The 24,738-nt window shown below is 42.4% G+C and overlaps 2 protein-coding genes across 2 annotated transcripts; one reads left to right on the forward strand and one right to left on the reverse strand.

The window, feature by feature from the left end:
• The first annotated feature begins 1,175 nt into the window (after positions 1-1,175).
• Positions 1,176-10,700, forward strand: pstpip2 (proline-serine-threonine phosphatase interacting protein 2). Its single transcript, XM_056432451.1, has 14 exons — positions 1,176-1,232; positions 2,386-2,486; positions 5,086-5,160; positions 5,877-5,911; positions 5,984-6,090; positions 6,167-6,229; positions 7,039-7,128; positions 7,820-7,865; positions 7,987-8,066; positions 8,154-8,252; positions 8,927-9,023; positions 9,251-9,335; positions 9,446-9,483; positions 9,772-10,700. Exons 1-14 carry the CDS (start codon positions 1,200-1,202, stop codon positions 9,822-9,824), a joined length of 1,002 nt encoding a protein of 333 aa, XP_056288426.1. The 5' UTR covers positions 1,176-1,199; the 3' UTR covers positions 9,825-10,700.
• A 48-nt stretch (positions 10,701-10,748) lies between these two features.
• On the reverse strand, positions 10,749-24,726 carry dhx29 (DEAH (Asp-Glu-Ala-His) box polypeptide 29). The gene is made up of 28 exons (XM_056432450.1): positions 24,430-24,726; positions 23,634-23,707; positions 23,349-23,462; positions 23,140-23,269; positions 22,907-23,046; positions 22,679-22,825; positions 21,815-21,941; positions 21,572-21,730; positions 21,097-21,271; positions 16,595-16,715; positions 16,137-16,520; positions 15,779-16,045; positions 15,522-15,665; positions 15,132-15,308; positions 14,874-15,014; positions 14,652-14,793; positions 14,434-14,554; positions 14,251-14,335; positions 13,913-14,001; positions 13,433-13,561; positions 13,220-13,295; positions 12,874-13,098; positions 12,653-12,789; positions 12,056-12,146; positions 11,662-11,961; positions 11,451-11,582; positions 11,254-11,350; positions 10,749-11,010 (listed from the first exon to the last, which is right to left on the reverse strand). The coding sequence occupies exons 1-28, from the start codon at positions 24,581-24,583 to the stop codon at positions 10,964-10,966; spliced, it is 4,125 nt and encodes a 1,374-aa protein (XP_056288425.1). The 5' UTR covers positions 24,584-24,726; the 3' UTR covers positions 10,749-10,963.
• Between the last annotated feature and the right edge of the window lie 12 nt (positions 24,727-24,738).

A 24,738-nucleotide genomic window follows, 5' to 3' on the forward strand; every position in this document is an offset into this window, starting at 1 on the left:
AAACACATCATCAGTTCTTTTATGGCCACGTCCTACATGGTGTGAAGAGAGAAAGAGAAAGGTTGTTTTCAATATCAACATGCGAATGAACTGTCATGTGACTCAGCGTCAACAGACGTTCATGTTGCTTCTCTTGTGCAAGATCTGGAGATAAATGATTCACCTCACCCTTGTGACAGGGTGCAGGTAATAGGTGTGTGTTTGTGTGTGTGTGTGTGTGTGTGTGTGTGTGTGTGTGTGTGTGTGTGTGTGTGTGTGTGTGTGTTTATTGGGGGAAATAATGAACGAAAACGAAAAACGAAATTGTAAAACATCGAAACTAAACTAATGTTGATATACTTCTTCCATATTATGTGTATAAACCCTTTACATACCTACATCAATCACCAGATGGCAGCACACTCAAATTCAACCTCTATCTATCTATCTATCTATCTATCTATCTATCCATCCATCCATCCATCTATCTATCTATCTATCTATCTATCTGAAATCCAAATGCAATGACAAAAGTACACATAGGTCCTAATGCGACTATAACGTTATACAAATACATATTTATCAAAAGTATAAGACATATAAGTATAGAGGAGACATATACAAATAAGATTTTTCAAGTAATTTCAGCTTATACTTTTAAGGGTTTTAAAAATTGTTTGGCACTGGGATCAGCTAAAATATAATGTTGGGATATAGCTGAATATAAAGAGTTACTTTTTTATTATGGATGAATATTTCACTTTATGTTTAGAATTTTTGATGAAAATTACAAATGGTTGAACTAAAATATATATACTTGTAAAAAAATAAACACAGCATTTCACAATGTTGAAATAGATATAATTAATAATGAATAATACATAATGAAAAAAAATGTAAAATTTTTTTGCATGAAAAAATAATCACAAATCACAAATCACAGAAACAATTAATATTCAGTTTATATCTTTCCAGATCAGGCACGTTTTATAAGTTACATTTAATACACTATCTGTCCGATATTACCCATGTCTGAAACTGTATGGATACAAAGGGCTCGTGCAGACAACTCGACGTAAAGGGCGACAGGTCACTCTATAGCTCCCATACTGCGCATGCGTAAATCGTGACGGTGCCCAGCCCACAGGTCACTGTCGCTTTAAACGGCTTCAGTCGCCTCCAGTCCGCCAGCAGAGTGTCCTCACTGCCCTCTGGCAGTTATGAAAAATATACATTTCAAGGATTTCTTCTGGGTGAGTGTCTGTTTGGGGTTTATTTCATAATTATTATTTTCAATAATATGTAACACCTTGGTCGAAAAAAGTAACACTATCACGAAAAAGGATGTGTTTTGCTTAATTTTAGCTAATTTCTCAACGTTTCAATGGACTTTCTCTTTCTATTCACGTGGACCAGAAATGGAAATTAGATTTATTTTTTATTTTTGGCTTCATCAAATAAGTTCATTGGTAGGTGATGTATACAGTGGTGAAAGAAGTGCTCAGATACTTAATTACAAGTCCTAATAATAATACTGAACTGTAAAAATACTCAGTTAAGTAAAGAAATATTTAAGAAGAGTATAACAATGTCTCCTAGTGTTATTATATATTATGTCACCTATTTTCTACCGGTGCATTAATGTAGAAATATCATTGTATTGTTGTAGTTTGTTGAGGTGGAGCATACTTTAATATACTTTACTATTGGGTAGTATAATCCATAGCAATGTGTCATATTCTATGAACTGATTGTGGGTTTTGCAGATAGTTATCTTCAACCTATCTAGTAGAATAGCTTTCAAATAAATGTAGTGAATACTATTTAAAAAATATTGAAATGTTGGTGAGTATAAAGTGACATACAATGGAAATACTCAAGTAAAATACAAGTACTTCATAAAAAGAGCTATTCTCAAGTAAACACTCTTAATTACATTCCACCACTTTCTTTATAAAAAAAAGTAAATCTCCCTCTCGCCTCTGGTATAATTAAATAAGTGATGCAGTTACATGGCTTCATACCTGTTTCTAAGGCAATAACCTGCTGGTTTTGACATCGGCAAGGTGAGGATGATTACAGGCTGGTTCCCTCAGCTTACCTAAATCATGGAGAAGTACAATTCAAAACAACAATCTTCCATCTCTGTGTCAAAGACCTGAAGGTTTAAGTGTTTATTCATGGCGTCGTCTTGGGAGCACTTTCGTGAGAATCGAGACAGAGTTCAGGCGAGTCTTCTCGCAGAGGGGAAGTAGTGGTGGAGGTGGTGATGGTGGTGGTGGTGGCAGCTAGTCAAGCATCTGTTTTTCAAGTAATAAATAATATCCGAATATATAAATGGAAATATAATATAAACAAGTAATCCTCAGATGACCAAACAAGAAATAGTGTCCATGTTATTCATAGAACTCTGACCTGACCTCCACTGGTGGCTATGATGCAATCATCCAGTATCTCAATGACGGCAGGAGGACATGCAAGGAGGTGGAGGACTTCATGAAGGCCAGGTAATGAAATGAAAACCTGATTTTATTGTCATATTACATATAATTACATACATATATGTATATTTATATATATATATATATATTCTCTACGTTTGACCCATCCTTAGTTATTAAGGAGCAGAGGATATGATAATCAACTTTATTATATATATATATATTTATTTGTATATATATATATATTTATACATATATATTTATTTATATATATATATATATATATATATATATATATATATATATATATATATATATATATATATATACAGTGGGTACGGAAAGTATTCAGACCCCTTTAACATTTTCACTCTTTGTTTCATTGCAGCCATTTGCTAAAATCAAAAAAGTTAATTTTATTTCTCATTAATGTTCACGCAGCACCCCATCTTGACAGAAAAAAACAGAAATGTAGAAATGATTGCAAATTAAAAAAAATTTTTAAACTGAAAAATCACATGGTCCTAAGTATTCAGACCCACATGCTGTCCACTGCTTCTGATCCTCCTTGAGATGGATCGACTCCTTCATTGGAGTCCAGCTGTGTTGAAATAAACTGATTGGACTTGATTAGGAAAGACACACACCGGTCTATATAAGACCTTACAGCTAACGAGAGTCATGAGGTCTAAGAATACTTTCTATACCCACTGTATATGTGTGTGTGTGTACACAGACAAGGAATTCAATGCACAACCGCACAAGATATAATTAGACATGCAGCTGAAAACAAAGGCAACACATTAGCAAAAGATAACTATTGAAAGAGAAATATATCGATCCAGTTAATTGTATTTGCAAGGGTTGACAAGAGTCAGATAGAGTGAACTGTTGTAAGTGAACAGGAAGGAAGTTGAGTAAGTTCACGCTGGAACATTTCAAGTGTTAGTGGACATCTAGAAATCAAAGAACGCGATCGCAAAAGAATTAAGTGAAGTTTCTTAGTTCCCCAGTGGCATCAGAAATCGGAAGAAGGGAACAACAGAGAGAATGAACAACGGGAGTTCCTCTGCCAGAAAGCTTCACATGCACTTCTTTCTACACATCAGAATAATTGTTTCCAACAAGGTTTTGCATTTGAAATGAACAGCCGCGCTTAAATTTGATTATCTATATTCTGATCTGGAAGGGTTTTCCTACTTTTATACTCAATCCAAAGGTGAATCGGTATTTTCCCCTGCACACTAGTGCATTGTGGGAGACCACTTTAAATAGATTATTCTTAGAGAAGTGTCTGTGAAACAGAATATTTAGATATATGTTACAATGGAAATATAAAAAGTTTGACATTTGAATTTAGATTTCCTCCTTCCTCATGTGATAAGGTACACACACGTACGCACACACGTACGCACACACCCCCCCCCCCCCCCCCCCCCGCGTGGGCATCGGACCGAGGACCGGGTAAATTAACATAGGAAGTGAGGACCACCGTGTCACACACACACACACACACACACACACACACACACACACACACACACACAGTGTTGGCAAGTTGGCAGCCAATAGCATACATCCTGTAGATATATTAAAGTATAATAAAAACACACATCTAAGGACAAGCGGATATTTCACATAACACAAATAAAAGTTGCCTTGTGTGAGTTTTAAAAAGCACTTTTAATGCCACAAGATTCAAGAGTTGCCCAAATACTGTAACACACTTGTCTCAGTGTCACACTCACACACAAAAAACTTTATTATGAAGGAAATATTATTTGGTAACATGTAAGAAATCTCATTTATTGAAGTAAATTTAGGTAGATGCATGGAACATGTATAAATATGTATGAACACATAATAATTAGATACAACAAATAGATAATATTTAGAATAGAAATATAGCAATTATGTGAGTTATATAAATTATTGAATAAAATGTATTGTAGACATGAAATGTGCATCATATTTACTTTAGATGTATAGAAGATAATAATAAAAATATACATTTCAAAGGTGGGGCTTTGTCCTGTCACAATTAGAACATAGTTTGTGCAGAAATACGAATAGAAATATCGCAAATATGTGAAAGTTCTATAAATTATTGAGTATAATGTATTATAGACATAAAACGTGCATCAATTACTTTAGATTTATAGAAGACGATACAAAAAATCCATTTTAAAGGTGGGGCTGTGCAGCATACATGCATTTACACCACATATTCCCACCAAATGTGATGCACACACATGTGTGGTTACACAGAAAGCCACCTCTGTGGTGTATTTGGCAAATTGCCATTTGTTATTTCGGTTTCTGTGGATTTCCTGATTATCCAAATAAATTAGTCCCAACAGTTATTTTCTGGTTTCCTTGTTGTCCTTTTTCCCCCAATACATTTGATTTTATCTCACATTTACCAGTCAGAAAGGCTGTTTTTAATCTCCACTTGTGTAATATAATATAAATATAAATATTGTCATACATTCATATTCCCATTACATCCGTTTCTAAAAATGTCCCCTGGCTGAAAGTAATGACCGAGTTGGTGCGTGTATGAAAACTAGTGATAATGCATCACGGATGTGATGTAAATGATTATCATCATAAAGGGTTCCTCTGTTTCTTCTCTTAACGTTCTGTGCATGGTTGTTTCTTCCAGGGCAGCAGTTGAAGAGAAGTACGCCAAAGATCTCCTGGGTTTGTCCAAGAAGGTGTGTGGACACAACGAGATGAAGTAAGTCGCCTCGGTGTCGAGATGCTGGTGTCATGTGTTCCACCACATCGACTTACAGACTCAGAACATGTCCGCCTCTACAGAACCGACATGCAGGCCCATGAGTCTGGAGGCGGATCACGTTGACTCTGGGCTTGTGTGTGCCCGCCTGTGCATGTTGTGTTTTTGGTTTCGGCGAGTCCAGTTCTCATTCGGTCACATGATCAGCGTGACTGCTGTTGGTTTCTGTTTCAAAAGAGGAAGGAAAGAGAAAGAGAGAGAGAGAGAGGGAAACTGAATTATTGACTTAGTAAAAGCAAAGTAGCTTGTTGATAGATGGTACCCTTGGTGCCCATAATCCTGTTTACATTCACCAAAAGGTGTGACGTGGATTCATGGGGTAAAAAGTATCTGCAGGTCTTGGAAGACAAACAAATATTTGTTTAATTCAGATTTCTTTCCCATGTTGTTCATCGTGTTTTGTTTACGTGTTCGCAGTCTTTTTATAACGGTCTTTGTTTCCACTTTGCTATGTTTCTTTGCACATTACAGCCTCCATCTTTTAGTTGATTTGTGAACAATACACTCAAACCGAGAGCCCCAGTGGTCAAAACCTCCATGTGGCAGCTTTAGTTCCCTCTTTTTGTGCTATGTAGTAAGATTTGAAAGTGTCTTATGGATAAGTTATGTAATCTGTTTATGTGAAATCCCTCTGTAATCTTCTTTTCTTTTTCAAGCACATTAAAACGATCCCTGGACATGTTGAAATTACGTAAGTACTTTTTGTACAATTTTTTAAATAACGACTCCTTTCACAGTTTACATCACGTTTCTACTCTTGCAGAGACTGAACATGTGAGTCTATCGCACTTACAACTGGCGCAGGGCATGAGGGAGGAGGCCAAGAAACTGGAAGAATTCAGAGAAAAGCAGAAGGAGGCGAGGAAGAAGGTTTGCGGCGTTACACACGGGCACCGCGATGCGGCGAGCGCTCTGTTGTTGACTCGACGCCACGTTGTCATTTCAGATGGAGCAGCAGATGGATGCTTTCCACAAACAGAAGTCTTTACATTTCAAGAAGACGATGGATGTAAGTCCAAATTGAAATGCAAAAACAACTATTATAAAAATAAATTACTTCACGGGCCCTTTTCAACCGTTCATCTCAATAACTTTCTTTTCCTTGTAATGCATTATTAATAAACTGAGCTGATTAGCATTAATGCTACAGAGTAAGTGACTGACCAAGGCCACGATACTCTGCTATCTATACATGTAAAAGTCTTAAAGTGACAGTACTGAGACTATTTTAGTCCATTCGTTGTTCATGACAAAGGAGTTTCAGTTTTGTTGTGAAAACGATGGAAATGCATGCTCTCCCTTGGCCTATTCAGGGCGGCTGTAGCTCAGTGGGGTAAGGGGGTCGTCCTGCAACCCCAAGGTTGTCGGTTCGATCCCCGCTCTCCCCATTAGTTGCAAGTTGAAGTGTCCTTGAGCAAGGCACTGAACCCCCAGTTGCTTCCCGGGAGCATCACTGCAGCCCACTGCTCCTTAATAACTAAGGATGGGTTAAATGCAGAGAACTAATTTCCCCTTGTGGATTAATAAAGTATATCTCTTATCCCTTTTTTGGATGAGGAAGTTGTGTTGAACAGGCTGCGATGTTAACAGAAGCACAATTTAATATAGTCATTCGCAAAAGAAGAAGTACTTGTGCAACATTTAAATCAAAATTGAAAAGAGCCCAGTTGGTGCTTCTGTCTTTTTTTACTGGTTTCCTTCACGTTTTGCCTTTTTTACATTGTTACAACAGTTTACAATGTATGAAAGAGCTCTGATGCTAACTACTAATTGCTCTAATGCTAACTGCTCTAATGCTAACTGAGACATTGTCCCCAGTCCAAGAAGATGTATGAGCAGAAGTGCAGAGATAAAGAAGAAGCCGATCAGAACGTGAACAGAAACACCAACACCAAGCACATGGAAAAGGTGCAGTGCAACAAAAAAAGTGGTGCTTCTCACTCATGGAAGACGAATGTGTCCGGACAAAGAATTAAATATACAATTGAAATATTGATTTTATCCAGGATTTACATTAAGTTTGTGTTTTCAGCCTATTTCAGAATCAGAGACGGTTTGTTCCCGCGTGTGTTTGTGATGGGTGGTCAACTATAAACAGTACAATATTATAAATATATTATTAAACATCAAATGCTATCGTATGTACAATAGAATATGAAAAAGTCTATACGAATATGTTCAAATATGTCTGTTATTAAGTGTGTGTTTAAAGTGTATAGTTGTAGACGCAATAGGCATTTTAAGGACTAAATAATGTAAATATACTAATAATAGTTGTTAGTTGTTAATTTAAAAGAGGATGTAAACCCCATATAAAAGAACAGAGCAGCACTTATTTAGACTACACACTGCCAGAAGTATTTATTCATAATGTTTTAAAATACTGAATGATTTGCACCACATTGGTGGAGACATGCGCTCCGATGAGTTCGATCGTGAGTGCGTTTTCTGAAATTTTTTGTTCGAACAATTCATGTTTTCTTTGTCCCTCAGACTTCCTCTCTGTGTGTTTGGGTTCATTGTGTCTGAGAGGCACCAGATTGATGTTCCTATAATGTGTGACTTCACACTCATGTGTTCTTCACGTATCACCTTTCAGCTCTCCTCAAAAGCACAGAACGCAAAACAGATTGCAGAAGAAGCAGGTAAGTTCCCCAAAATAAAACCTGCCCACGAACATCTTCAGCACATCGTGTGCTGGCGGCCTCGTCTGGGTATTTATGCGACATTTTTTTTTACTGTTTCACATCTGTGTTTGATTGGCAGACAAGTTATACCACCAGAATGTGACCGTGGTGGGAAAGATTAGAGACGAATGGCAGAAGGAGCACGTCAAAGCCTGTGAGGTGAGCTGGCTGCTCGGATCTCAAAAGTTTGAATTCAACATACATCATGGAAATGACCTTATATTTTATTTCTGTTTTCCTTCACAGATGTTAGAGAAACAGGCAATGGAGCGCATTAACTTTCTTAGAAACACAGTCTGGACCCACCTCAACCAGCTCTCCCAGCAGTGTGTGACCAGTGATGAGGTCAGGCCCACCGTGATATGACCAGTATTTAAATGTAGTCTTATGATTATCATTTATATGGACTGTTAAGATGTTAAGCAAACAGACACAGTTTGCAGAAGTGACATGAGAGAGCTGAGTACGCTGAATTCTAATTTCTTTCGGGAACCAAAATGTTTACGATTGACTTTCACGAAGTGGAAACACAATATTAGAGTGTTCAAGTTGCAACACATAAACACGGACACCCCCCAGACGAGAAAACGCCGTAATAGCAACCTGTCAATCACAAGGAAGCCACGCCCTAAACATAACCTGCCTTATCATATATTTTACTCTCAATAGGAGTTATATTTACTAAACGAACGTTGTGCTATATTGAAGACTTAAAAACTAGCGATTGAGACCATAAAGTCATTTACCGAGGCAAAGTGAGAAGTAGAGTCATAAGTTGAAGACACCTCTGCGTTGGCTGCACTTTTCAGACCCGCAGGCTGCTGTCTGGTTTATAGCGTGTTACGCTGCCCCTAGTGGCATCATGCAGCTGTAAAGTCATCTGTGAACAAAGAAAACGTTCCTTATCAAACCTTTTTTGGAATTGGACCCTGACCTTGTTTTACTGTGTGTGTGTGTGTGTGTGTGTGTGTGTGTGTGTGTGTGTGTGTGTGTGTGTGTGTGTGTGTGTGTGTGTGTAGCTGTATGAGGATGTGAGGAAGTCACTGGAGCAGTGTAATGTCCAGGAGGATATCGAACACTTTGTCAACCTCAGGCAGACCGGTGACAAACCCCCAGGTATGGATTCAGGAATACTCATTCTGTTGTTACATTACATTTTATTTAGCTGACACTTTTATCCAAAGCGACTTACAATCAGCTACAGGGAGCAACTCAGGGTTAAGTGCCTTGCTCAAGGGGATTGAACCGCCAACCCCCTGATTGAAAGACGGACCTGCGAACCACCGACCCCCCCGTGTGATCCGTCGCTCAGTGTGTGAACACTATATGTTCTCTCTCAACAGCTCCGGTTATGTATGACAACTTCTACAGCGGCCAGAGGCCTCCAGCTGTAGCTCCGCCCACTCGACTGCTTCCACCAACCATGAGGTAAATGAAGAAGAGAGCGCTGCCAGCTGCCTGTTTATCCATCCATCCATCCATTTCCTATTTTCCACCACTTACCGACTTATTGTTGACCTCGTTTTGTGACTTTGCAGGAGGGGGCCTTTACCTGATCCGACTAACAACACCGAGGGTATGTGTGTGCTTTTATTTCAATGAGTTGCATAGTGTGTTGCTTGTGGGATCACGGGAGGCACGCCACTTGGTGAATGTTTAGGAAAGTAAGTTCCGTGTTTCCATGGGAACGCTTACCCACCTTTTGGTGCCTTTTATTGTGAATTGATAAACGTCCCATTTGCAACTTAAACCTTCCGTCTGTGGGTAGTTTGAGTGGTGGGATGGAGGTTTGGGATTGTATCCTTTTCCTCACGCTTCTGCTTTTCATACTTAACCAACTCATCGTGTTGATCTTTGATTGCAGATGCGATCTACTCGACGGTGCAGGACGACGGGTACAGCGTTATCCAGTACTAGCAGATCTGTTGGAGTTATTGTTCATGTCGTGCAGCGCTGCAGAAGTCTCATCAGTTCCTCCTTTGGGATTTACTGTCACGATCAGGTCGCACCAGATGGAAACGAGTGTCTATACTGCACACATACATATGTTTAGGTCCGGTTCTGTGGTGTATTTTGAATTGACCAACTTTATAATGAGTGTTTTGTGCTTATTAAACAGACTGAAATGAGGACTTTTGCTCAGTGGAATTAGAAAATAAATAAAACAATGCAGTCAAGGTCATTGCTGTCGCGATATAGAGAGCCGATTTACTGTGTTGATATTGTTCAAGGCTCGATCTTCGAGCTAATTACATCTTAACGTAGCTTCAGTTCTGTCATTTTTTGTGGAGCTATACTTTTCCTCAAATAATTAAATAGATATTCACAAAATAAGGTAAACTGAGATTTAGCTTACTTGTTTTCATTCACGCTTTGAAAAACTTATTGTAAAACTCACTCATTTACCAACGGGGTGCAGAATGTGGATCACTAAACACCCCGTCTAGCTTATTTCTTTCCATGAAAGTCCTGTTTTCTGATATTCAACCTGCATGATGTCACTCCGACGGGCTCATTTTCTATTGTGAGAAAGGTAGATTCAGTTCCCTGCCCTCGATTTACTGTCAAGTCATTCAAACGAACGTGTGTGGCGATGCAAAATGTTCAGAATACTTGAGGATTGTTGGAATATTTGCACTTTGATTTAGCTTTATTTACGTGAACATATCACTTGCAGAAATTGCTACAAGCTGTGATTAAGTCTGAAACTGGAGAACTAAAAGGATTAAACAGCAACTGACCTGATGTTGTTGTGTTTTGTTTTTACAAATAAAAAGGTACCTTTGTTCTGACCGCACTTTATTTTAATTATCAACCATGACGCAATGAAAGATTCCAATAAAAAATGTACACAGCTTTATTTCCACCACATTTGTTATTTTTTTCAACTTTCAGATTTTTTGTTTTGGCATTTTCATACGATACAGTCCTCCTCAATGTGAGTAAGAGTTCTCGGTGAGCGTTGGTTCATCTTCAGGATGTTCACATCCACGGTGGCAGAAAAGGGTATTGATGGAGGTTCTTCAGGCGCGATCGGGTCCTTCGCCGCTCCGACATCACTCTGATTTGATCAGATCCAGAATTATATGGATGGTCTTCTCACCTACAGCAGACAAGAAGGTTTGAGCTCATTTCCACATAAAAGAAGCCCTGCTTCGCCATGCCTTCATCAACAGAAGAGAGCGACATGCCTTCTGTCTGTCAATTATTGTCAAGAATGGATGAAAACACTGAAGCCATTCAGTATTTAGACCCATTTCTGTCATCATTCGTCAGGTTTTGCAGTACAAACATGGGCACGTTGAACAAAAGTGTGAATTTCTCGCATCGCGTCGCTTGTGCTCACCTTCGAGACTCATCCTCGGGTTCTCCAGCTTTTTTTCCAGCAAAGAGTCCATCAGCTTCCTCAGGTGCTTGAAGATCACGCCGATCCGCACAGGAGCCTTTGAGCAAAATAGATTGAATTTTAAAAAATGGAAGAAGATCCGTGTCCTTGGCCTACAAAAGTCACAGACAGCTTCGCAAACCCCGGTGACCTCTGACCTGGAAGTGGATCCACCCATCGAGGGAGATGAGCCTTTCTCTGTGCTGGATATCGATGTCGCCTCCGAACAGCAGCATGGGGAAAGGCGATATCAGCGTGGTGTCTCGCAGGTAGATCTTGGTGTACTTCACCTGTGGATGAACGCGTATCGTTAGCGCCGACGCGACCGGGAGATAAGCGCCCGTCACGCGCTCTCCTCCTGCCTCCTACCTTCTCCTGGTACAGCAGCCAGCCGTGTGTCTGCAGGTTGCGGTTCACGGACGAGGGGTGGACCTGAGCCCGGCCCTGGGGCGTCTCCACGGTGCAGGCCACCCGCTCCAGCACATCCACGGAGGGGGTGCAGAGGACCCGGGCCACGCTGTCGTAGAGCCCCGCCGCCAGCACGGCGTTCAGGACGGCGATCTGGTGCTTGGACAGCGCCGCGCCCGCCGCCACCGCCACTTGCGGCTTGGAGCGAGACGACCAGAAACCCGCCTGCTCCATCATCTTCATCAGCTCGTGCTTCACCCCCTGGACAGCAGATGGATCGAACGCGTAGGGTTAGACGGGAGGTGGAGGGGGGAGATGATGTGATTGTGTGTGTGTGTGTGTGTGCGTGCGTTACCTCTATTGTCATGAGAGCGGTGCGATTGAGGAAGTATTTTCTACAGAAGGACATTTCCGATCTTTGTCCGTCCGTCCGTGAGTTCTTCCACCTACAGAAAAAAATGGGTAATCAGAGAGGAAGATATTGAGCTATTAAGAGTGATTTATAATATCACAAATATTTGTTTCTTTTCTTCAGACTTTGTGATGGGAGTTTTTTCCAGCTTCCTGATGCTGATTGTTACTGAATTTCTGCAGCTTTCATTAAATGTACGACTTTTTCAAACCTTGTAAAGACCAAATAATTCAATTTGATATCTTTTTCACCATCACATCCGTCAAAGATAATAAGGCGGACATTAATTATCTATTAAGTCAATTTATTAAGACATTTTAATACCTTCTAAGGGCTGTTTTTGACGGAACTGAATACAAAGCTTTTCATGACCTGAAGATAAAACCTGTGACTCACATTGATTTGTACTTTTTGTATTTACGACACTCCGTTGGCTCAGTTTGCATCAATCTGAGAGGCTTTTAGAAATCCCCCCAAAATGCTCTTAAATAACAAAAACCCAAAGTCTGTGTTTGAAGTGAAGCCTTTAAACGTTCCTACCCCAGGTATGCGTTGTATATCGTCAGGTGATCAGAGTTGGCCAATGCCAGGGCGGCTTTGGCCAGGTTGGCTTCCTCCTTCCTGTTCATCGGCGTGGAGAAGGGAGACTTCTCCGAGATGGCCGCCGCGATGGTTGCCTGAAACAAATCTCTCCTTAATATGCAATCTATAATAACCACCTACTATAGAGACGTCAGGCAGTGTGAGGCAGTGTGCCGTACTATGGGCTCCAGGCAGCCGAGGATAGCTCCATAGATGAGCATCTTGCCAATCTTCACATTGACGGGCAGACCCGCCAGGTGGTGTCCCAGCGGCGTGAGGAGATGATGTTCGGGGTGACACGCGCCGATCTTCCTCAGCAGGTTGACGGCGTTACTGACCGACTGGGGCTGAGGGGGATCCAGGGCCCGGCTCAGAAAGTCCTCTGGGGAGCCGTACTGACATTTCTACCAGACGAGAGAGAGGGGGGGGTTTAAAGAACGCCTTGAACAGAAGATACAAACAATGTTTTCTCAGTGGTAGAACTTGTTTATTTATGTGTCTGTGCGCCTGAGTTTGGTTTTATACCATGATATGAAGGCAGAGCTCCTCCAGCGGGACCCGTAGTATCTCTGGGATGGCGTAATCCATGAAGGAGTTAAACCTGAGGGTCAAACAAGAGCGGAACAGATCAACACACGGCCAGAAACACGCATTGTCTTTTTTTTAATGAACACCGTATCACGGGAAATGACTCGTTCTCCGTTCCCATCTCTACAAAATGACCGATGACCTCCATACCTGAACTTTGGGTAGAGCCTGAAGCAGAAGCCGGGTTGGACGCGTCCCGCTCTGCCCTGCCTCTGGAGGGCGCTGGCTTTGGAAACAAAGGTTTCCACCAGGGAACTCATCTGGCTGCTCTCATGGTACCTGAAAAACACAGGAGACTGGAGTCAACTCTTCACTTGTGTTTTCACATTACGGTAAATATCAGCCAGGCGGTAATTTTTTTGGGGCATGGGAATGTCCATCTGTTGGTGGTTCCACCTCTTGGGTTCAGACCGAAATATCTCGACAACAATTGGATGGATGCCATGACATCTGGTCCAGTTATCCATTGTTCCTAGATCGTGTATTCTCAGGACTCGAGTGTTCCTTTGACTTTTCCAGTGCCGTCAACATGAGGTTGGTTTTTAACCATGTTTGCATAACTTAATAGAAAATCATAGTAAATACGATAACATGCAACATTCTTTCCTGATATGGTTCCTGAGCCCTTACTTATTTTCTTTAGTCTTTCCGGTGTCGATGACAAACACAATGTCGGGGATAGTCACACCTGTCTCAGCTATGTTAGTCGACAAGACAATCTAAATAAGGCACAAAGCAGAGCATAGTAGTAGGGATGTTAGGATCAATGATTATATGTGTTTAGTTACTCTCTTTATGGAGTCTAAAAATGTATTTCCTTTTTAAAACAAGCAAAGTCATTTTTCTTTCTACGATGATTTAAACGGAAATATAGCTTTATAAAAAAGGCTTTCTTGAATCATACGGCATCACCTTTATTATTCTATTTTCCATTTCTCAATGCTTCATGAGACCACATTCAGAAGTACCTTTCTAAATCCAGCAGGGGGCACTGTGAAGGCAGCCGCCTGGTCCTTCGAGGAGAGAGTGGAGTGCAGAGCAACGATCCTGTACCTAAAAGAGCCGGTTATCAAGTGTAAACAAAGAAGTGTACCGTGTCTGCTGCGGTACTAAATGAGTGTTCATGGATGACATCACTTTGTGTAGGTCACCTGTTTTTGTCCCTGAACCTCTTGTCTGAGGAGAGCAGGTCGTGGAGCTGCTGGATGTGAGCCAGACCCGGGAGAAACACCAGAATGGCTCCATCCAGCACCGCAAATTGTGGGGATTTATCTGTCAGAGAACAAAAACACAGACGTTTAGCACACACACGCTAAACATGCACGAGTGTGTACTTTGTGCCGGCTGAAAACACGCATGCGTCGTGTACCTAGATAGTCGATGAGGTCGACCAGTAAGTCCATATTGATCTTATTGGGGTTCATGTACTGCAGCATCTGGCGAGTCCTGCTGCTGAAGTGGTCTAGATCTGGACCCAGGTCCCACCCGGAAGAGTCCCTCAGTATCACCTCCTGTCACAGATGGCAGTGGGTACCATGCACGGATCCACTCCCACTCATCCTGCATCCCTGCTGCAGAGAGCCAACAGTACCTGGTGCTGGCCTGTCTTGCCTCCTTTCTGTGTGATAGAGATGCTGACTTCCTCCTCATCTTCAAGAATTCTCTGGCAGTACTCCGAGTCCTTTTCCAAAACGTACCCCGTCTGCTCCACGATATCTTCTAAGTGGAACACCTAAAAATAAAACCAGAAAAACACGAGATTGAAAATATCCTGCTTCCCGCCGCTTTGCCCCTCGAAACCTCACGGAAAGCTGAGTTATGTGTTCAAGTCGACACAAGCTGCTCTTACCTCCACTGGGAAAGTCCTCCCGGGAATGCTGATCACCGGGCAGCGGTTGAAGTAGTTGGAGAACTTGTCACAGTCCACCGTGGCGCTCATGAGGATCAGCTGCAGGTCGGATCTCCTCATCACCACATCCTTCAGAATGGTTAACAGGAAGTCGGACTGGACACTGCGCTCATGGACCTGAGAGGATGGAGGGTGAAACAGACTTGCACTTACTTCGTCGACTGAAGGTCGGTGGATAGTTAGGGATTAGATTGCAGTGTGTGTGTGTGTGTGTGTGTGTGTGTGTGTGAGACACATTACTAACCGGCAAAACAATCTCTACCTGCAGTTAGTGGGAAAACATAATCTTCCAAAGAACTGAGTGCACCTCAGGGTGGCGGTGACTCTCACCTCGTCCACGATGATGTGCGTCAGGGAGCTGAGGTGTCTGTCATGCTGGAGCTTGCGGAGCAGGACTCCAGTCGTGCAGTACAGCAGGCGGGTCCACTCCCCAGACTGATTCTCCATCCGGATCTGGTACCCACACAGCGACGACTGAAACCACATGAGTCATATGCATTAAAGCGGGTGACGGTGCATCCTCTCAGGCTGCATCCAGGTGGATACAAGAGCTAGGCTACAGGTTTTAAACTCTAATGTATTCTCACCTTCGACCCCGGCCCGTCCTCGCAGCCCATCTCCTGGCTGACTCTGCAGGCCAGGCTCATGGCGGAGATCCTGCGCGGCTGGGTCACCACGATGTTGCAGGGCTTCGCCACTTTGCCTCCCGTTAACAGCTCCTCCAGGAGGAACTGAGGGATCTGGGTGCTCTTTCCGCTGCCCGTCTCGCCGGCCACCACCACCACGGGGTGCCGCTGCAGAGCCTCCAGGACCCGATACCGGTGCTGGAAGACGGGAAGCTGCTCTCGCTCGGCCTTGAAGGTTGAAATTACTCGGGTTCAGTTGGTGCATCTTCCAGATTCAGTATCTTTAATATGGTTAAAGTACAACGCCGTGTGTTGTTACCTTTAGCTTGTGGGCCATGGGGGACTTCTTCAGCTTCATTAAGATCTCTCTGGACGCCGCGAGAGCTCCTTCCCCCCGCCCTCTTTTCTCCTTCTTGTCCTCCGGTTCTTGACCCGCCTCCCCAATATCGAGACCAGCCAGGTTCTCCCAGGACTCTTCAGGCTCTTCATCCCCAGCACTCACCAGGCCCAGCTGGCCTTGAGATCCAAACTCCTGGTCTTCGCTCTGGGTCTGCTGCTGTTTGAGTCTGGTCAGCAGCCGGGAGATGAACTGGTCTCGAGGTTTGTTGGCGGCGGTGCGACTCTCTTCCTTCTGCTGCTGGTCGCTGTCTCTCCACTCCAGCCACACGTCTCTGTAGGTCGGAGGAAGGAGCTGGTGCACCGACTGAGAGGCACAGCAGTTATTACGGGAACATCAGGATCAGAATGGGAGAAAGTCTGCCCGGTTACACGTCTTACCTGTCCTTTAATCATGGTGTAGAGGGCCAGTGTGGCGGCCAGATGCTGAGCCTGCATGCTGTCCTCCGTCAGGATCGTTGGACACACTTCAAGAACATCTTCAGTCCTCTGCACACGCACCCTGTTGGATGCAAAGTATTTTAAATAATATTTCCAGCTGTAGTTATGAGGGCTGTCAATCGATTAAAAAAAATTAACTAATTAATCGCACATTTTTGAAATTCAGTAATCGCGATTAAAAGTTTTTTTTTTCTTCTAACTAAATCTTCTAAATGAACGAGTAATCACTTCAGACAGCGTGTATTTTAGACACTTGTTTAATTGTATTCTTTTTTAAAGACAAAACTTCACACAGAGCTGTGTTTTCAAAGAGGCTCCTACCTATAAAGTGCCAGCGAGGTATTTAATATCGTGGATGATAAATGGTTTCTTCAGTGAAACATCAGATTAGTAAACAAAGGTGTATTTGAGACCCCATTGGTCCTGTCATCTTTATCATTGAACAACAGCAGAACCAGTGGCCTTGGTAAACTGACAAATATGTCATGTTAACCCTCTGGAGTCTGGGCTCATGTTCTCGATTTTACAAAAAAATGTAAATTCACCTTTTAAAGGCTTTTGCATGTGACACATCCCAGTGTTTCCCCCACCATTCTATCAGGGTGAGGCCCCGCCCCCCTGAAATGTTCTCTATAGCGCCAGATTACAGCAGAAGTAATGTAAGGTTCTTTCCTTCAAGACGTCTTTATTCTTTTATTAAACTAAACGTCTGTTATTGATCGTCTCTACAGCAGCATGTCATTCTGTCTCGACGTGTCGTTCACTCTTCTCGGCTCTCCGTCCCGCGCGCCTCAGAGCTCCATGCCGGCGCGTCTGCGCGCGCATCGGGCGGAGCAAAGAAAAAAGTCACCTGCACCTTCCGCCCCGCGTCACCGACACGTCGCCCTCTGTTTCTCTGTGAAAACCGAGGAGCAGACGGGAGGAAGGAGGCGGACTGCCGCGGTTTGACACTCAGAGGAGTGCAACAACTTCAACGCACACCGGAAGTAAACAAAGTTGCGTTAATCGCGGCCAAATTAATCGCATAGATTAACGCGTTAACGCTGACAGCCCTAACATATATACATTAAAAATATATATATATATGAAATAATATATGTATTATATATACTATATCTAATAATATCTAATAACAGTATACTACATAAACATTGGGTGACATATAATATATGAATTATTATATATCATAATGTCTAATTCAAAATAATAATACTGTAGCGACCAGGAGCTGCGTCGCGTGGATCCAAGATGGCGGATTTTCAGTTGGTGTTCAAAGGGCCACCTGTTCACGGCCGTTTCAGAAGCTACCGGTCCGACAGCGTGTCGGTGTGGCTGGAAACGGCACTGCAACTCATTTCTCTTCACTGCTGCAGTACAGGTGGAATTAAAGTAACACCAAAAAAGGTCCAAATCATCCTAACAGTACTTCGGTACAAAGCCCTAATCCGAGTGGACCTTACCATTACCCACAATGCTCCGGGGTAGCCAACTCAGCCACATCAAAAAGCAAATAACTTTCAAACTAAAGCATTGGGAAATGTGCGGACGGTTTCTGCGAAGTGACCGTGAGCTCTGGAATATATCACACACATCAACAACAACAAAAATGTAAAAAAAAATTACAATATTTGCACCGTGACTGAGAACGGTGATTCCTTGCAGTACTATAAATAGCCCTGGAACACATTGTCATATTGTAGTTCGGCCAGGGTATCAGTTTGTCGCTGCTCAGGAGGGCCAGTACATACCCACGGCTCCGAGCCCTACCTGCGAGCATGGCTATAGGGAGCGTGCAGCGGCGACATTGGCCTCCAGGGGGCAGATTGGCCCCTACAGCGCATGTGGTGTAATTGCAGGTCGAGTGCGAGCCCAGGGTTTAAAGAAAGCCTCTCGAGAGCAGTACGGGCTCCACTGAGTAAAGCAACAACTGAGGCTGAACACTTTTTTAACTTTAAAAAAAAAAATATGCAAATACTTTTATCGTATATATATTATGAAAAAAATAATAAATAAAATATATTTAATTTTTATTATTTCTTTATTTCTTCATTTTAGATTCCCCCTCCCCATGCACATATATATATATATTAGGGCTGTCAATCGATGAAAAAAATTTAACTAATTAATCGCACATTTTGAAATTCATTAATCGCGATTAAAAGTTTTTTTTTCTTCTTTTTAAAGACAAAACGTCACACAGAGCTGTGTTTTCAAAGAGGCTCCTATCTATAAAGTGCCAGCGAGGTATTTAATATTGTGGATGATAAATTGTTTCTTCAGTGAAACATCCAGATGAGTAAAAATAAAAGAAGTATATTTGAGACCCCATTGGTCCTGTCATCTTTAACATTAGACAACAGCAGAACCAGTGGCCTTGGTAAACTGACTGACATTCAAATATGTCCTGTTCACCCTCTGGAGCCTGGGCTCATTTTCTCCATTTTACAAAAAAATGTAAATTCACCTTTTAAAGGCGTTTGCATATGACACATACCCCCACGTTTATGCATCAAACATTCCAGAAGAATCTCAGCTCACTATATCATACCTGCAAACTCATGAGGGGTGAAAAAGGTGACAACGGGGGGGGGGGGGGGGTGACTTTTTTGTTGTTGTTGTCACCACACCACATCCATGTTGTTTGAAGCCTCAAAGCTTTTAGAACCACAACTACAGTAATTTTATTGTTCTGACCACAAATCTAAATAATGATAATAAACAGACAAAAGGTCCTCCGCTTTGACTCAGCCCTATAATGATAGTAATAACAAATATACATTGTCATTATATATAATATGGTTAAAGTCATTCATGAACCAACTTCCTTTTTTTGTTGCCTGAACAGTCCTCATGGACTTTTCCCTGAATCTGTTCTGTCTCTACCTGTTTGTCACGATACTCATATTATAACTTCTATACATATTACATACCTGCCATAAATATCATGATACCCGATACCAGAATTCAATACAATACCATAAAAACAATATGGTACCATAAATACGAGACTGGTATATTTAACTATAATAGTAATAAATAAAACATCTGTATGGTTCACTTTTTACCAACTTTTTCAACACTTAACAAATGACAGTAATATGAGTATTCATACAGCCAGATATGAATGAAACTACATGGTTCCATCATAGCATTGATGATCCACTATGAGGCCGTTAGTCTCTGACCAGATGATCCACAGTTCATCAGGATGAGCAGCTGGAGAGTTACACAACTTTACAGACTGAAACATTTCACTTCTGGCATCTTTTTATTTTTTAAGCCGAAGTCTCTAAGCTCCGCCACTTCTCTCGCTGTGAGCGCTGCGCAGCGCAGTGTGCGCAGACAGCTCGACACGGAGCAGTGCGTGCGCTCTGATCGCTCTCTTAATGAAGTATCGATACTAAAAATATGCTAAATCACATCGTGTTTAACGTACGGGTACTTTGTTAGCATCGCTACACCGTGCAGCGTGACAGCAGCAGTTGTAGCGAGCTGACATTCAAGCTAACCTGAACCCCCAAACGCTGTGGACATCTGAACGCTGATTGGCCGAGACGCGACACGTCCCATCAAAGATGTTCTATTGCGAAGAGCACCACTTCACACTTTTCTCCGCGTCTCACTGCAATCTCAACGGCAGCGGGCCAGGTGACCCCCAAAAACAAAAACTCTTCGGATCTCCACGATTCACGTGGATGACCTATTTTGAGTTCAAAACGGTGAATTTCACCGAAAGGTGACAAGTTTGCAGGTATGTATATAATGAGGCTCAGTTGTCCTCGTGCGGTGTTCTCTGGTTCGCTGACTGACAGGTTGCTAATGAGCCTCACTGTGGTGGGAGGTCCTTTGTGATTTACTGAGTGTTCATTGGTTGTTTTTTTCGCAAAAATGTTGACAGACAAACGGATTGACCAATCACGTAGAAGGTTTCGTGTGACGAGTTCTTTCCGCGTCGCGTCACCCGACACGACGCCCCTCGGTTCCTCTGTGGATCGGAGGGGGAGACGGGAGGAAGGAGCGGAGGAGGAAACCCGACTGATTCATCCACGAGTTTAAACTGATTTCTGCTCCTTATTTTCGCGGAGAAATAATTGTTAAAAAAACGGAAACAGTGTCAAACCGTACTGCCGCGGTTTGACACTCAGAGGAGTGTAAAAACTTCAACGAACACCGGAAGTAAACAAAGTTGCGTTAATTCCGTTAAAATATTTTAGTGCGTTAACGCGGCCGAATTAATCGCATAGATTAACGCGTTAACGCTGACAGTCCTAGTAGTTATACGCCGAATCTAAACAACAGAGTTTTAAATAAAACTCAAATAAGAGTACAGTCCACTAGTGCAGGTTATTTCCTTCAATAGAGACAGCACAAATGATTATAGTTGTGTGAGAGTTTCAGCACATGGAGATGACATGACACGTCTTTTGCACACACACACTTACTTGGATCTCCAGTATCGACCGGCGGCGACCTTGTGGAAAGCCGGTGCTGGACTCTTGGGCAGATTCTTTCGGACCCAGTCGATGAGGAACTGCTTGGGAGACTTTCCTGTCCAGCTGCGAGCGGTGTAGTCAAAATTGCGAATGTCCTTTGGCTCGTTCTTTTTCGCAACTGGAGCTGGAAGAAAAGGAACATTTGAATCTCTTTAGTTTGTCGTCGAACATTCACATACAAACTTAGAAAAAAACACGTTTAACATTTGTATCTAATGGTTTGATACGGACGGATATATTAAATACTGATTCATATGATTTGGCCATAGTTGGTGATATGTGATCTCTCTACGAGTGGTAGTAAACAGTATGTTGGGCTTGATTACACCTTGAAGCCCAGTATGTTACGTTTTATGATTACAACATCCTGTAAAACACTTTGAGCGTGTTGTGTAGAAGTCACTTGGCTCAGAGGGATGCAAACCTTTCGCCGCAGGAGGGGCCTTTTCAGCTTGCTCAAACAAGTTCAAGCCGGCATCCGCCTTTTCTTCGCTCGCAGGAAGCGTCTTCTTGTCCTTCTGAGGCGCGTCCACCACCTTCAGATCCGGGTTGAACACAGGGTGGGACTCCAGTGGCTTCATTTCTGAAAAACAGAATGACACATCAGTCAAAGGGGAGTTAGAAGACATTGTTTAATGTCTGCAAGTCGTCGACAGAGCCCTCTCACCCTGCTGTATGATGCGTATCCGGTCCTGTGCCATCCTCTGGCCCGCCTTGTCTCCTTTGGTCTTGGCAACAGCTGCCATGTCTTTTGCGTCATACAATTGCGCAGTAAGGCCCAAATACCTGTCATTCTATACAGCGAGAAACGGCACACATGGTCACTACACTGTGCAGCATCTACTACACTCTTATTAATATAAATATGAATTATTGAAGATAATGTTGTGTTCAAGTTCCTTCAAATTCAAATTAACACCACATAGCAGATGGAATATGTGTGCGGTAAGAAATATGATGTCTGCTCTTTAAAGTTTCGGTGCGCGCCTCACACAAACGCAACATTCAGACTTCACTTGTTATCATATTGTTACAATGAGAGAGGGAGACGATTATCCCGTTAGCTCTACCAGGCATCCACATGTGATGCACGCTAACGGTTTCGCCACTGGCACAACTGAAAAAGGGCAATTACAGAGTGGAAATGAGGTAAATCCATATTTCGCTCAAATAACAGGGGGAAAAAAGCAATAGTTTGATATTTTTGGGAAACATGGTTCTTTATTGTCCTGCTGAGAGTAATATTAGAAAATTGATACCAGTGTGATATTCGTCTGACAGCCAGGTACCTCAGCTTAGTCTAAAGATTAAAGAGGCAGGAAACAGACAGCCTGGCTTTGTCTGAGGGTAAGAACATCCACCTACTAATACCTCTAAAGCTCACCAATTAATATGTAATGTCTTGTATTCGTAATTTCATGATAAACCCAAAAGTTAATCTAACGGGAGGCAGGAACATGAATAAGCATACTGCTCTTTATTCCTATAAAAAAAGAGATCTTAACTTGAAAATTGCTTTCATTTTACTTACTGGATCGAACTTTTCATCCAGTTCAGGATTATGTATCTTCTTCCCTCTTTTGTCTTCCTCCTCCTCCTCTTCCTCCTCATCACTGCTCTGCTCTGCATACCTTAAGATCCAATCCTTCATGCTGGCAGCTTCATCCTTCTCTGTGGCCTGGTAAACACAAAGTTTAGATTTAGTGTTACAGCCCACGTGGTTTTTAGCCAACGCACTCTAGTAAACAGACAAACAAACCGGGGTGGGCTCGATGCGGTTGTTGCTGGGCGCTTTGGGGCTCGGGGCTGCAGCTTTCTGCTGAGCAGGAGGCTGGAACTTGGGCCTGCTCTTCTGACTCTCCTCATGCATCTGCTGGGTAAAACCTTCCGGCAGCTCCTCTGGGGTAAAGACAGCAAATGAAGAAAGTCACATTTTAAAACCGCCTTGTGTTCTCCAGAGGTGTATGGCGATGGCTGCTGACGCTTTACTACCATCTTTAAGGTTGAGGCAGAGCCAGTCGAGAGCAGAGTGGAGATCCCCTCCGTACAGCACACTGCTCTTCATGGCCTCCTCGATGTGTTCTCTCTTAAAGCTGAACTTCTCCAGAGCCGTGTACAGGTCCTGCAAGCAAACAGCAACCTGAATACAAACAGATCTGCACACTAAGAGAGAGAGACGAGAGAGATGATTTTGTTTTTACCAGCAACTTTTTGTTGGTAAGTCTGCCGGATATGGGCCCTTTGTCCCCATTCTCCTCTCTGAAGTCATTGATCAGCTTGATGATCTTCTTCTCCAGTTCAGCTTGGATGGAAACCTGTTTTAAAGGGTCAAATCCACTTCAGTGTCAGCATTAGCAATGCTTTTTTCCGCATGAAACACACTTGATTATTAAGATAGGAAGATCATGTTTCAGCAGTGACCTTTGCTTGGGATTGCGTGAGAGACAGATAAAGTACAGCGTTATGGTGCTGAAACAAGGACTTACTTTAAGAATGGACTTGTCTGTGACTCCACCTGTGTCAACCTGGGCAGTGTTTGCAAGACTGTAGGTCTTTGGAGCTGGAGGATGTAAAAACAGAAATGTGTCATTTAAAAGCAATGTATGCTGACGCTGTGTCATGTTCTTCTCGCCTTCAATGACATTTTAATTGTTTCAATCAGCTTTACGTTCAAATCTTATGATGACACACACGCTCGTGGAGCTAAATAAATATGCATTCTGTGTATTACATGATTAACAGTCTACAGGCAACTGCACATTCAGAGCCCTATGTTTTTTTCCTATTTCTTGGGGAGTTTTTCCTGATCCGATGTGAGGTCAAAGGTCAGGGATGTCAATGTGTACAGATTGTAAAGCCCTCTGAGACACATTGGTAATTTGTGATATTGGGCTATACAAAATAAACTGAATTTAATTTAATAATATGAAATGTAGAAAAGAGAGAGGGGCATATTTGAAGATGAATTTTTAAAGTTGTTGGTATTTTGTACTTGACAAATTACTAATAATAAGAATACAATGAGCTAAATGTAAGGGACTACATTGAGTCCCTTACATTTGCTGAATGTGTTACAGTGAAATATGCACCAACCTACACTAATATATATATATCATCAAAACGTGCATGATGAAGTCACTGCATACAGGGTTGAACACAACAGCATGGACGCTTCTCAAATAGAACAGCTTTAACTGCAGCCTGGAAAATATCTACATCAACATTGTGACGTTGTTTTCTTTCTTTCTTCTTCCTATGAAACCAGTAGCCACATACTATCACCTTTTGACTTGTTCTCTTTCGCTGGCTTAACCGGCTTGTTGTTGGCTGACTGTTTCGTCGGATCCTCCGCCGCAGCAGTCCTGCCCGCTGCTGCTGATGGGGCCACTGAAGTAGCCGCTTGTAATAACGCCGATTTCTTCTTCTTTCCACCCATTAGATCACCAAAACACTGCCTGTGCGCAGCTTCTCTATGCGGCAATGTGATACCAAGTCATCGACAAAGTCCGAAAATGCCGTGGTGAAGAATAGAGAGCAACAACAACACAAATACGCTAACGTGTATTTCTCTCCGTATTCATGTCGGTTTGG

This window comes from Pseudoliparis swirei, chromosome 15, assembly GCF_029220125.1.
Source record: "Pseudoliparis swirei isolate HS2019 ecotype Mariana Trench chromosome 15, NWPU_hadal_v1, whole genome shotgun sequence".
Taxonomy (NCBI): Eukaryota; Metazoa; Chordata; class Actinopteri; order Perciformes; family Liparidae; genus Pseudoliparis; species Pseudoliparis swirei.